General features: G+C 37.3%; 1 protein-coding gene across 5 annotated transcripts in view; it reads left to right on the plus strand.

Moving 5' to 3' along the window:
* LOC102216913 (NMDA receptor synaptonuclear signaling and neuronal migration factor-like) overlaps positions 1-15,055 on the plus strand; it is a 44,289-nt gene that overhangs the window by 3,295 nt on the left and 25,939 nt on the right. For 2 of the 5 annotated variants that reach the window (XM_023338346.1, XM_023338349.1), the window contains exons 2-5: positions 11,103-11,164; positions 11,456-12,325; positions 13,165-13,231; positions 14,376-14,381. In XM_023338346.1, the coding sequence (XP_023194114.1) occupies positions 11,103-11,164; positions 11,456-12,325; positions 13,165-13,231; positions 14,376-14,381 (1,005 nt within the window). Of the gene's footprint in view, positions 1-5,483; positions 5,593-11,102; positions 11,165-11,455; positions 12,326-13,164; positions 13,232-14,375; positions 14,382-15,055 lie in introns of those variants that run through there. The other 3 variants (XM_023338348.1, XM_023338347.1, XM_023338350.1) reach the window with 3 other exon arrangements.

The raw sequence follows: 15,055 nt of genomic DNA on the forward strand, positions 1-15,055 counted from the left end.
TTATTGTACATGCATTATGTTTTCTAAAATGCAGCTTTTCTGTTAACTTATAAACCTCCATCCTTTTGGAAAAAATATATTATTTAAAAAAATGTGTGGTATCTTATTATTTATTGCTCTCTACATTATTTGACCAGCTTTGAATTTGACAAGATCCATATTTTTTTATGTTTAACTTTAAAAGTAACACATTTGTATGGTGTAAATATCCCCTCTTATTTATTGCTCATTTTTGTGATGAGCAAAGCAGCTCTAAAGTGCCTTTTTTATATTCCCCAAATCTCCACACAGTAATTCAAGTCTTGATGACCAGAGTTGGAAACCACTAGCCTAACATAAACTGACTGAATAATGTGGTACCTGTACCTTAGAATACACATGTGCATTAGTGAGCCTTTTCTTTTCACTGTTTTTGCGAAGTGAGGAGATTACTGAATAAAGCCAGCTGCTTTGTCCTTAAGATAAGCTTTGAATACCATGTATGCCCCATATTGTTACCAGGAGGATCTTGGAGGAAAACTGCTGCTTTCTTGTATTGAAATAAATCAGTGGAGGTGGCTTCTGGTCTGGAGAGATATTTACCACTTTATTTTGTTTTGTTTTCTGGTCTTATCTGAAGAAAACATCAAGACAAACACATTCTGAGAGTTTTTGGGTCTACCAGAATGAACTGGAGAGTTTTTCAAGATGGATGGAAACAGACTTATTTAAAAGTTAAGCCACTCCAATTGGTAGTTTTAAACATTGTAGCATAATGTGTTTCTTGTCCAGACTTCATCCCATGAGTATCAAGACACAAACCCAATATCAAATTGGCAAAAGGTTTCATGTCTAGACCACATCTACCAGCATTAGGCATTTAAAACATCTAACAGTGCATACACAAGGCTGAAATAATAATGAAAAAAACATTCATAGTTATTTGTGGACTGTCACTTTAAAGCTTTGAGATTGTTCTGTCTTATATAACAACTGGTTTAGGCAATTGAGCTGAAAGTCACTTGTATTTTTTGCTTTTAAGTTCATCCTGGCATTATACGTACATATTAATAGTGATTTTAACAAGGGAGTCTGTCAGGATTGGCTCACTTCATTAATTGAAGAGTTTGGCACATGCATGCTGGCTTTACTTACCAGCCCTGGAGTTTGTGGTTTGGTCTGTAGAGTTTTATCTCCAGTCCACTAAATAGTTTTTAATAGGTTTAATGCTGCAGGAAAGTGGTGGGAATACTGAGACCGCCATCCCCACTGTTATGTCAGCGTGGTGTACCAGATTAAAAAGCACTCATCAGGATTATTATATCAAGCAATTACAAAGTGCTTGTCGTCATATGGAGGCTCATTTGAGGAAACAAGCTAATGTGAATTACAAACATTTTTAGCCATAGAATGAAAACACTCAAGAGGGCTTGGCTTAATGTGTGTAACTTTATGCACATTTATGTATCTGCGAATATGAAGCAGATCAGCCAAGACAAGAGAGAGGTTGCATCTTATTTACACACCTAAATTCAGTTCTCCCGAGTGAGAAAACAAGCGCTTTGATCTGCCTCAGAGGAGAGCTGTGTCGTGGTTCGGATGAATGGTGGAGGACAACGGGGTTCATGGAACTGTGAGGGTGTGAAAAATGGCATGCGAGATGAAAGGGCTGGCTTTAACAGAGGGATGCAAATGAAATATTATGTCTTAGTTTATGCAGGTCAGCCACCTGGCTGACTTTGTTGTTGATCTGCAGTCACAAACCTGAGAGCGTTACATAACTTTTTTGTTCTGCTTTCCACTGATCATATTTGATAAAAAAGCATGTTCATGTGCAGACTTCTTTCTATTTATGTAAAAATATTTTTTTATAAACACTTCCATATTTGTGTGACCTGTATCTTCATTTATGGAAAATCATAGTAAGACATTTATCCTATTCTCTGTTTTGTTTTATCCTCTCTGCTTCAATTAAGCAGTAATTATTGCTTTAAATCCGCTGAATGAGGTTGAATTTAGTTGATTGCAGTTTGAGAAAATGAGGGTTCCAGCTGTGCTCTGGTTTTTGTTGTTTTTTTTTACTCTGAAATTGAGCCTATTCATTTTCAAATTACTGTCATTCTACAAAACAAATGGCAAATTTAACTTGCTGATTACAAAGACCACTTAACACAAATGCACAAGTGTGTATTACAAGTCACCCATGTGGAACAATATTGTGGATTTCCGAATATTTAAAATTTTATCTGTGTATTTTGGCTAAAGACATTTTGCAATTATGCAGATATAGTGTCTAGGTCATAAGTACTTTATTGGTTCGGGCCATTACAGTTCTAATATACAAAGACATCAAAAGGATATTGTTACACTTTGTTTATATTTTCCTTATATACCATTATTAAAGTCCCATTGAGTTCAGAAATCTTTTCAGTCACAAAGACTTGCTACAGTAGCAATCACAGAAATCAGAAGTGAATAAAACAGGTAAATACAATAAAACAGAATAGCTGGTAAAAAAAGATACCTATCTTAGGAAACCCGTTTGCTTACTTTTAGTTTTTAGCTTTCAAGCAATCCCTCTTCATAATCAAGAATGTGGTGACAGTGGAGAAGAACCAGTCCCTAAATTCACAGATCCAAAAGTTGCTTCAATGGGGAGAAACAACAGACACACATAAACACTGGACACTTTTAATGGAGCAGAAAATCAAAGGCAGTACACATAGGTCATTATAGCAATTAACCAGAAAATCATTCAGTTCCCGAAAGAACTGCAAAACACAGAAAAAACTGCACCAGGTGTACTTTTGATGATTGAGAAAAACAAAGAGAATTAATGCCAGGAGTTCTTGCCATTAAATTGCTCAATAAATTAACTTTTCCTCGAAAGAAAAATAGCTACACACAGAAAATCTGAGCCAGGTGTACTTTCTATGATAAATAAAATCCAAAAGAAGACACAAACATGATAGCAGCTCAGTCACAAAAACAATGACCCACTTTTATTTTCTATGAAACTATGAATTGTTAATCTGATACTTAATCTGCTTGTGGTCCAGTCAGTGTGCCTTTTTGTTTCAATTCAAATGCCTAATAAAGTCCACAGTTACTTAATTAAACTAATTCTATGCAGCAACTCTTCCATATTAGTGCAGTAAACAGATCGGTCGAGTTTGATTTTCCTGTTGCAATTTATATAAATATTAAATTACTTTACACTTATGGCCACATATGTAAGAATTGACTGAATAACTCGACTCTTCGTGTGATATGGTTGTTGCTTTCGACCATAAGCGTGCTGACATTTCCACCCGCTCCCTGATCAAATATCCCACAATGCATTGCACTTTCAGGGGACCCATTAAGTCCCATCGACCCCCTAAGTTATGCGACAAGCCTCTCAACAGGTCCTCAACACCCTTACTGTGCACATTAGTGCACAGATGCTGCTCTGCATGTGTGTGTTTGTAAGAGACACAATTCAATTAGAGCTTCTGAGAGGAAGATTCGATTAAGGAGCATTAAGAATGAGGAACTTCTTTTTTTAGCAGCTTCTTGTTTATGGTGAACAAACACCCAAGGGAGGTATCACTTCTAATGATATTCAGAACAAGACGAGCTTCTCCTTCCTTTTCTTGAATGGAGCAATTGCTTGAAGCATATTGCATTGCATAAGAATGTAATTAGGCAATTTGCACATGACACATGAAAGACAACTCAGAAAAAGTGAGTGTGAACAGTGGCTGAGAAACTCGAAGACCTATGCTATAACCTATTAGAGACAGAAGCCAAACAAACAACTTATAAAGTGGGATGGGAATACAAATGTTATTGGGTTTTATGTTTGTAAACAGAAAGCAAATATGGATAAAAAAGAAAACACTTAGAATTTGACATAGTTCTGCTAGTTTCTGTTTTTGGTCCTTCATAATTCTGTCTAAATTATTTAAAAGATGTGCAGCTCTTCGAAAAAAATAGAGAAGATTCTTGCAAATAGTTAAGAAGTCAAGTGTATTTAAGTGAGTCTGACTCATTTTACTTATAAAACAAAGGCATAATTGTTCTCACTGTTGCTTTTTTTAACAGTAGTTTAGAGATTATGTGTTTTATAGGAAGCTGAGGCTGCAGACATTCATTTTTCAGCTCCTACATGGGTCCAATTGCAGATGATCACTTTTATTAATGTCCAGACCTGCTTTCAGGCCTACATTAGACTCCAGAGTACAACAGAGGAGCTCACAGATGATTGAACAACTGCTAGATGTCTGGGTTATGTAACTTCAAGTCAAACTCAAACCATCACCCCTCCACCACTGTGCTTTATCCAAATTGTTCTGTCGTAAACCTTATTATGTTAATATTATGTAATATGTTTGCTGTTTTTCTCCATGAACATGATCAGAAACTTGACAAAAAGTACATAATTTTGCTCAAGTGATTATTTCAACTATAAACCCAATGTTGCGGTAGTTCACACTTTGTCTGTACCCAAACTATGTAATACTCACATCAATAAAACGTAATTATTGATTGGCTGCTGTTGATTGGGATCAATAAATTATTGCTTTTAGACCTTACAAATATAAGTTAACTAAGCTAATTTCAAGCAAATTGTTGTGAGCAGCTTGTCAAAGCAGGCCGAAAACATTTGATCCAAATCATAAAATTCAAAAGGTAACTCCATGAAGAAATGTATTTGAACCTCAATTTTAAATCTTGTGCACTTGATCTACTCTAGTGCTCCTGTTGCTCATTATTCGGGCATTTAACGAATAAAATATTTTTTTGCTAATCCAAAATTTTTCTGAAACATGAAAGGTTTACTCTTATTTTTTTTATGTCAGAATGAGAAATAATATATTGTGCATCTTAACTGCAAAGTTAAGTTTTACAGTTAAATATTTCTTTCCAACAGTCCTGGCTGTTCCATCAATTTTAGAAAGTCAAATCTGAACCAAATCCAGGCCACTAAACTTTAATCTGTTTCATCTAACTTCTCTTTCCTGCTCAGTCTACCGTTTCCAGGATTTTTATAGGAGTTTTATCTGTTGAAGCATTTATGAATCACAGATTGCAAGTTAGATTGAATAGACATATATATGCTCTTGAGGCGTTAAGTAAATGAAAGATGTTAGTTTTAGTATTTGGCTCTGAATTGTTCTTTGTTCCACCAGACAGAGATAAGACTCTGTTGTCTTATTTATCGTTCCCATCTCCATTGTGCTGACTGAGCTCTCCATCTGCTTCAGTTTCCACAAGTTTACTCCAGCTTTCATTGTTAATATGTCCCCAATTTGTCTACATGCACTCCTCCTCCTGCTAAGAAACCCCCCCTCCCAGACGTGTTTCTCCTTAAAACCCCTATCACATGTCCGAGAGCATGCGGGGCGAATTTTATATCCGCCCGCCTGCCCAGCCTTTTCCTTTTCCGTTTTTCTCTGCTGTGTGTGTGTGTCTCCCTGCTGCCTCGTCACACATCTGCGTCTCTACCGTACTGTTCTCCCCAGACATATATGAAGCACAACGGAAACCTCACACAACTCAACACAGACAGAGGTTCCTTTAATAGTCAGACTGAGAGGTTTCCAATTCCTCTCATGTATAATGGATGAGGTGAGTCTCTTGCACTATTGTTTGGGAATTTAAATCAGAATCCAGAGTGCTGAATGAAGAAATGGGAGGGCAAAATGAATCTGAGACGTTCTAAGAGAGACCTAATGATTACAGCTAACACCCCTTTTACTGCAACCCTGTGCAGTAATCATCATAGTGTCAGTCTCTAGATATAATCAGAAATGTGTGTGCATACACTCAACCTGTGAAAACACTCTTTCACTCACAGAGAACACCATTATACAGCACTGGAGGTTATATTTTTCAGAGAAGATGCAGCAGAGCATCCTTGCAGCTGCATGGTGCTCTATTTTTAGAATGGTAGTGAAGGAATCTTGAGGGTGTCGCAGCACGTGCAAAGCCTCTCGGTTCCTATTATGTCGCCGCTAAACTGTATCAGTCTTATTCACTTTTGTCATCCCCATTAGCAGAGGAGGAGACAAAAGAATACTGCAAGCATAGAAAACTTTTAATTTTTGCCTGCAGTGTCAGAAAACAGAATTAGATGGCTGGGAAAAGTCATTTAATGCTGCAGTGTTTCAGTTTTACTTAATGAGTTTGGGGATTTTTGTGAAATATATTTTTTTGTGATTGACAGTTCAGTGATACAATGCCTTGCTCAAGTATTCACTCTTCCATATTTTTGTCATAATCCAAACACAAACTTTAAAGTACTTCATCAGAATTTTATATGACAGACCAACACAAACTAATGCATAAAGTGTATAGTTTTTAGTTTAAGTTGTATTACAAACTGCTTTCCTACCCATAGCCATCACCATGTACAATAACGTTTGAAGAATCTTTAATTAATATGAGTTACAACAACATTTAATTTCCCTTTGGGATCAATAAAGTATGTTTGAATTTGAATTGTTTACAGGTCATTCTTTGTTCTTCCACCTGTTGACTGTGTCAACATAAGAAATGTTAAATGAACACGTCTTATGATGTTCTTTTAACAAGAGCTTAATTCTTGACTGTGGCTCTCTCCAGCTTCTCCAGAGTTGCCATTTCTTTGTTTCTCTGATTAATGCTTTTCTTGCCCAGCTCGTTGGTTTTGCTACATTGCTGACTCTTAGCAGCTTTGCAGTAAGCAAACTGGCATTGATTGATCATTTCATTTTTGGATGTTGAGTTTAATAGGGCTTTGTGGTATGTTGAAAGTTTGAGATATTGTGTTTTAACCAAACCCAACTCCGCTTTAATCTTTTCTGCAGCTTTCTCATTGACCTGTCTGCTATTTCCCTCTGGTTTTCAGGATACTATTGGTTCATTTTTCTCTAACAAACTTCTGAGGCCTTAACAGAAGAGATTGATTAATACTGAGATTAAATTTCACTCTGAACACTGAATATATGATCTGGAAAGTAATTAGATTTGTTTAGTGGTTATTAGAGTGAAGGTGTTTCAATATAAATAAAAATTTATATTGTTATATTGTTTTTTTTAAACATTAAAATCAAGCATTTACAATTAAGAGCTGTTTTCTGTTGCTCTATCATGTAAGATTAAACTAATTAAGGGTCATTGGTATAAAAAAAAGCCCTTTAGACATGTATAGATCTGCTGGCCAACCTTCCCAAAACTCTACAATTTTAATAATGAGACTTTGTTGTTATTTTTGTTGTAAATAAATTTAACTGAGTTAACATAAGAAACTCTGTAACCCCTGAAAACTTGACCATCAATGTGAATAGGATCTGTTTTTACAGTAAGATTGCTCTATCTGGGATTCAGTGTGCATGTGTGACCTGTGTACTCACTGGTCTGGACAAGCTTCAATAATTGAAGCCACTGGCAGACAGCAGGGGAACTCTTATAGATTATCCTTCAGTGGAAATCTTCAGTACAGGAAGGAGTCTCTGTATTGTCTGTCTATTTTTATGTTTATTGTCAGGAATAATTATTTGACTGCAGATCAAATCATAATGGATTTTTGGTTTCAGCATCAATTTAGTTGAAATTAAAGACAGGCAGTCTAACAGCAGAGTTATGAATGGATTGCTCACAAATACACTTCTACGCGAACACAAATTACCATAGATATACTCTTCAGTCTTGTGGAAACCCTTTCCAGAATAGTTGAAGCTGGCATAAGTGCATAGAGTGCACCAACATCCCATCAAGCCATATGGAATGAAATGTATTTCATGTGTGTGAAGTCAGAGGAGCAAATACCTTTTCAAATGTACATCCTTAATAATTGCTCAAACATGTAAAAATCTGTTTCTGCTCGTGATGAGTAAATTTAGGCCTTAAAAGTTTAACTGGCATTGTGAACATATCAGGTTATGAAAACTATTCAAGCTGCAAATGAATGAGGGATGTTTTGTTATTTAATTTTCTTAGAAAAACAGGAATAGCATCTGTATTTTAATAGAGGACAGGGAAGTAAGACAAACCCAGTTAATATGCTGTTTCAGTTTGCCTGCCCTTGAGAAACTTTGTGGATATATAAAAGTAACAGTACAAAAATGTTATATCATCCCAGCTTTAAGCCAAAATTACCATTAAGACAAGATGCCGTAAAAGAGTAAAACAGCGAAAAGATACAAAAATTCCAAACCTGCACCTGCATCCAGTAAGTGTTTGCCCTCAATGTGTCAGAGACACAGTAACTACATTTCCCTCCCATGGGATCGGCCTTGGGGCTACTAAAAGGGGAAAAAAATAAAATAAGTCTGCAAACATTGCAGGCTGCAGGAAACCAAAATCTTTGATGAAGATGATTGTTTAATTTTACATCTGAAATAAAGGAGTCTGGCTTTCAAAGCAGCATGTACTCAGCCTCAGGTTGTCAACCCTATTGCTACTATCGATTGTCTTACAGCCTCCATATGCCTTCATGTGAAACTCTATGGAGTACATGTGGGTTAATATTAGACAAAAGTAGCAAATGTACAGCAATTTCAACAAAAATCTGTGGAAATCGGATTGATCGAATAATGAAAACTGCGGCAGAAACATTTGAATGCATCACTTAGTGGGTGTGGATCAGCTTTCAGGTATAAATTATGCTTTAAACACACCTTTAAAGGAAATTCAGTGTGTCGTCGTGTGGTATTTTGACTAGCAGAATGCTGTGTACCATTTGTAAGGCTACAGCGTAAAATTTGGAAGTGCTTTTTATATATATATATATATATATATATATATATATATATATATATATATATATATATAGCTATGTTCTAGTTTCTTCAAAGTAGCAACCTTTGGCTGTGATTACTGCTTTGCACACACTCTGCATTTTCTTGATGAGCTTCAAGAGGTCGTCACCTGAAATGGTTTTCACTTCATAGGTGTGCCCTGTCAGGTTAATAAGTGGGATTTCTTGCCTTATAAATAGTCATGAAAATAAAGAAAACTCATTGAATTAGAAAGGTGTGTCCAAACATTTGGTCTGTACTGTATATATACATATATATATATATATATATATATATATATATATATATATATATATATATATATATATATATATATATATATATATATATATATAAAATTATCTTTTTTTTGCTTTTTATAGACGCCATATTAAGCAATTCTGATTAAGAAGCTGTTTTGAAATGAGGTTAAAGATCTAAAGCAGGTTAGACATCGCTAATCTATACTTGAGTTTATTAACAAGACAAAGCCTGCATATTAATATCACACTTAGTGAGTAAACTAGGCTGGTGACATTTAACATCAAACAAATTATTTATTTGATGTATGTTGTGGAGGTAGCAACACTTATTATCCGACATTATTTTGCAACCAGGGATGCAAAATAATTATAATAATAAGCTGAAGGCGAGGGACTGGAGGTCTTGTCTCTATCCCAGCTGTCATTGGAGAGAGGCAGGGGACACCTGGACAGATCACCAGTCCATCACGGGGCACGAGACATGCAGGATAGACAATTATGCACACTGACACAATTTAGAGAGACCAGTTAAGCTATCTGTCACATTTTTGAACTGTGGGAGGAATCTGAACCAATGCATGGCATGAGGAGAACATGTAAACGCCATGCAGAAAGATCCCAAGGCTGCATTTGAATCCAAGGTTCCTGCAAAGCAACAGGGCTACCAACCGTGACATCATATAGGCTGTGAAGTCAATAAACAAACTGAGCTGAGACCATAATTATCCACCCTACTTCTCATTGGTTGAGTAGTCCACAAAAGCTAGGCGGGAGGGTTAGCAAAGTTAACTAACATGATTCGATTTGTGACTTGCCACTCATAATGGTATTTTAAGGTAATTAAAAGCTTGATTTTAGTTTTTATTTTATCTTTATTTTAGTCTGCCAGAATGACAGAAAGTTCTAAGGTTTTGTTGTTTGTTTGACCATCGTATAGATTTGCTTGATGAAAAAAATATTTTTTGGTTACTTATCTTTTGTTAAAAAAAAAAAGACCCAAACCCAAGTAGCGTCTAGCCAAGCAGAAGGAGAAAATTCCTCTTATTGCAACATTTTATGGCGCATGATCAGAAGGACTTTAAACAACAGGAATGGTACGACCATAGCACTTTGTATGTTGATATGCAGCCTATGCCAAGTTGCACTCTTTCCCTTTAAGTTATTTTATCTTTCAGATGTAGAAACTTTAATACAACAATTGTCAGATTAAAAGTACCTTCTAAAAATAACAACCTTTAAGTGGGTATTGAACATTCTGTTTCTTAATAAGCTCACTTTTCTCATATATTTTTTTATGGGCCCAGTGTAATATTCTAATTATGATGTCACATTTTTATCAGTTGTTAGTACAGAATGATGATTAACAGAAAAAAGTATTTTCAAACATCCATCTGTGTGTATGAATCTAAATAATTCATTACACACAATATAGTCAACTTTATAGACTACCTAGTCTATAAAGTTGGACTAAATAGACTTTTCGGTAATATTCTTTGAAATGCCTTGCTGCTGAAATGTGCTATACAAATGAAATTTGATTGATTGATTGATTGATTCTAATTTACTGAATGTGTGTACATACAGCTTGATGTTAACTAGGTGCCAAACTGAACTGGTTATGATAGCAGATTAAAATACTGTAGTTGTTAAGTTTTAGAGTTTTTCCCATCTATTTTCAGCACATCTCTGAGCATGTCTCCACTTTGCTGTCAGGTTTGAGTATTTCTTTCTGACACATGGACAGTTAGACATGCAAACGCAATTGCCTGCTTTCAATAAATCCACCAACGTAAACTGAGGTCATACTGTGAAATTACATAAGGTAAAAACTGTCCTTCACTCTGTGTCCTGCTGCTGTCTCATTGTCTCGGTTTCAGACTAAGATTGGCTGAAGAGGGAAGATAAAACTGCCGTATCTTAATCTGTGGGTGGCACAAGCTTTCAAAGAAGGCAATTAGGATTATAATTTATAGTTCCCTTGCCCTTTTTCTCCATTCTCCTCTTTCCTTTTGTCTTGTCTCCCGCTCATCCTTCCCCTCCAGCCCATGAATTAATTCCTTTGTGTGTGTATGTCGTTGTTTGTGTATCCCCACAGAGCAGCGCGAGCATTTGGAGAGTACCTGTCCCACACGCACCCTGAAAACCGAAACGGATCAGGTCAGCGTCTCTGTCGTCCTGCCATTTGTCCATCCCGCTGTCCTCTGCTGTGTTTTCCTTTGAGGTTTTAATCCTTCCTCCACCTGCTTCACCTCATCCTCTATTGAAATTCCAGGTGCTCACTAGTGTGTCACTACAACCGCTGACAACCACAGGGAGATGATGATGTTGCTGTATCTGCTGTGCCATCCTAAGCTTTTTCTACCTCTACGTCCTCCTCCTCGGCTTGAGTGGTTTTACAATTAGTTTATACTGATATTTCTGTGTTCATCTCTTTCTTTCACATTGTAGCTCATCTTCTGTGTGAAACCTTGGTGGGTCCTGATCCAGAGTCGCCAAGAGACACGACTGGACTCAACATCAACAACACTCACCTTCCTCCCTGCTCCTCTGCTAAAGGCTGTACGAACAAACCAGATTCTATCCTGGCAAAGGAAAAGCTGGGCCTAATCCAGCCTGCTCTCCCATCCATCACAGTTTCTACCAAGCCGACTTGTCGCTCGCTTGAACATAGCTTCGCAGCAGAGGAGGACCAGAAATCGTCATTTGAGTGCACCCGTGTGTACACCATCTCTTCCCAGCACGGCATGCTGATGAGCAGTGGCCGGGGCAGCAAAGAGAGCCTAGAACTGGACATCCTGAAGGACAAGTCGGGGAGCGGTGGGGTGGGGTCTAGAGGTGGCCCAATCCAGCCCTCCACCTCCCCATCCTCTGCCTCGTCATCTCCAACCCAGTACATCCGCTCGAGCAGCAGCCGAGGCATCAGCAGTTGTAGCCGCAATCACCACCACCACCACACCCCTGTCTCTGGAATAAACGCCTCCTCTAGCAGTGGTGGAATCAGCGGGGCAAGCTGTAGCAGTAGTCACCAACAGCAGCAAGCGGGTGCAGGATCCCACTCCCACCACCACGCCCATCATCACCATCACCTATCCCAGCCACCGCTACAGACCTCCGTCAGCGCGCACAATATCCGTAGCCTTGGTGAAGGCGCGAAAGGAGAAGCAGAGTGCAGCGGGCTTGCTTGCGACTCGTGCAGCGGCACCCCTTCGCGTAGCCAGGGGTCACTGGACTTGGAAAGTACATCCAGAGAGGCAGGCAAGCAGCACCGACGCCTAGAGCGGATGTGGAGTGTGGACCGAGTGACTGGGCTGGAGAGAGGTGAGAGGGTGGATGACACAGAGGAAGCGAGAGGCGCTGAAATTCAAAAAGGGAAGGGGTTGGTGTGTGACCCAGTTTCTCTGGGCTCACTAATATTTGACCAGAGAAGAAATAACATTTGAGCATTTCACTTTCTCTAAAAAAAAATTGCAGTAAGAGCTTTTTGTTGTTTCTAGGGGTATAACAAGATCTTGTGAGATTTCTCTTGCAAATCATTTTGCCTGATAAAGTAAGCAAACGCTATATTTATTAGGTCCTGTTGTGAAAGTGCATAACATCCCAGATCTATGATTGAGGCTTTGATTTTGATGTAGAAAAAGCAGCATGGAAAAAGTGTCCATCACTTTAACATTTTAGGTAGTTATTTGAAAACAAACACTTTGTAAATACTATGATTTTTACGTCTTATTTGGGTTGAATAGCATGTTTAGCAGCGGTTTCAAACCCAACATCATGTATTGTTTTGTCTCATGAGAAGAATGTACCGTTACACCCCTAGTTGTTTTACTTTCTGATGTTGACAGACAAACACACACAATAGCACACACTTCAAATGTATTTTTTCTCTGGTCTGCTGGGGACAGAAGGGTCGGTGTTAGATGTGAAGTGGTGGTCTGTATTTCCTGATTCTTCGTCTAACCGTTTCTCCTCTGCTGTCTCTTCCCCTTGTTTCTCCCTCTCTCCATTTGTGGAGTGGTGCACTGTGAGGTGCTGGTCTTGTGCTTTTCTTCTACATTCATTGCAATACTTGCCCCGTACAGTGTAAAAATTGTTGCTGTTTTTTTTGGGGGGGGGTTTGTCTGCTAACTTTAGAATTCATTTTTTCTCTCAAATTGCAGAGGACACCAACTGGTTCCCCAAGGAAAACATGTTCACCTTCCAAACAGCCACAACAACAATACAAGCGTAAGTTTCTCACATTCTAGTCATGTTAAGCTTAAACTTAATAAAATCCAGGATATATCTAGTGTCTTGGCACTTAAAGTAAACAGACAAAATAAAGATGAATATTGTCATCATGTATGAAATTAGACTGGTTTCAAATTTCCCAAGCTTCAAAAAAAATTGTCAGTGACCTTCAGAAAACTTCTTCCAAACTGATAATTTTTTGAGTGATTTCATTGTTGGTTTGTAGTAATAATACTGCAACAGTGCATTTTGAAAGCAGAATATGGAGCAAATACAAACATTTCACATTTAAGTAAAAAAAAATCTACTTTCCAGCATCACAGTTGATAAATCATAGCTTTAACTTTATTATTGTCTACTTATGTGCCCACACAATAAAACTGAACTACTGCAAATATAAATAGCAGTAAAATTAGATAAGAAATTTGTTCTTCAGGAGCTGGCGCAAACACATTCAGGCTTTATGTAAACTAGTTAAATGACTGAGAAAACTAAAAAGTGTCAAAAAAAAATAAGACTACTGCAGGTTAACCTTAAAGTAGTACTGGTACCAATAGTTTAGCAATTTTGTTGTTACATTTAGAAAAGTTATATAAATTTTCCCTTCCTTCCTTCCTCCAGTCCTTCTCTTCTTCGTCCAGACTGCTAATGAATCATGTACGCTTGAAGGCATCCCTTTACAGTCAGGGGAGAAAGTAAATGTAAAATATTAACTTGTAAATATAGGAAAAAATTTAAGCAATGCAAGAAAACGTCCAGATAAGCCAAGATAGAAGAACTGCACCATGTCTGCTAGCATGAGTTTCAGATGGTGCACCAACAACAGGAGTCACTTAAAAATGAAATTGTTATTCAGGTGATCTCTTTTTCAGAAGTAGGCTATAATTTTATTTCATTTTCAAATGCATTTTTGGACTTTCCCCTCTGAGTCTTTGTATCTTGGGTTAGTTGTCCATGATTAAAGATTAAAATCCTACTTAGTTCATCTACTGTGCAAATATGTGCCATTTCATTGCTCATAAAAGATGAATTATCAAGTAAAGTTACTAGCAAATGATTCATTCATGGTGACCAAACACTGACATATTTCACTCTTTTCTTTTTCTCTCTTTTTTGCTTCCGGATGTATTTTTGAAAACAGGATATCGTAAGTATTACCCCATCTCTGCTTTTTCTTGTTTCAAACTTAACCTTAACTCCTGCTACTTAACACTGATGTGCACAATTAACATTCATTCATATATTAAATCACAGAAAACGAATGTGTGTCCAGGAAAAATTTCTATCGTTTGTATCAATAGAGTACTATAGCAGTTAGTTTCTTCTGATTTACCAAACGTATGAAGCCTTTCTCAAAGCTCTGCCCTATTGATTGACAGCTAATGGATGTCAGCTGTGAGAACCGTTACAAAAAGTCAAACTGCAGAACGTTACAGGATTTCATGCAACAAGAGATAAAGTCCAGAATAATCCACTGAAGCCGAGTTGATGTGCCAGGCTGAAGTCTGGAAAATGACTGTTGGATGACCTAAGCTCTACAAACTGTTCACAAGCACACAGGGATGGATAGTTTTACTTGAGCTGTTTAAAATTTCTGTGCCAGTCATGACCAAGTGCAGTAATCTCACTTTGCACCCATCCTAATTATTACTGAGTGTGAGCTGGCTGAGTTAAACTGAATTTGAAAACCTGGAAATTGACTTTGAAAGATTTAGTAAGGAGAAATAGTTCCAATTTGTGCTTGAAAACCATTCAGTTATAGTTTAATAGAAAGTTAGCTGCCAGTTTCAATAAGATAATTATTTCAATAATGCTGAAAAA

The sequence above is a fragment of the Xiphophorus maculatus genome, chromosome 8 (genome assembly GCF_002775205.1).
Source record: "Xiphophorus maculatus strain JP 163 A chromosome 8, X_maculatus-5.0-male, whole genome shotgun sequence".
Lineage (NCBI taxonomy): Eukaryota > Metazoa > Chordata > Actinopteri > Cyprinodontiformes > Poeciliidae > Xiphophorus > Xiphophorus maculatus.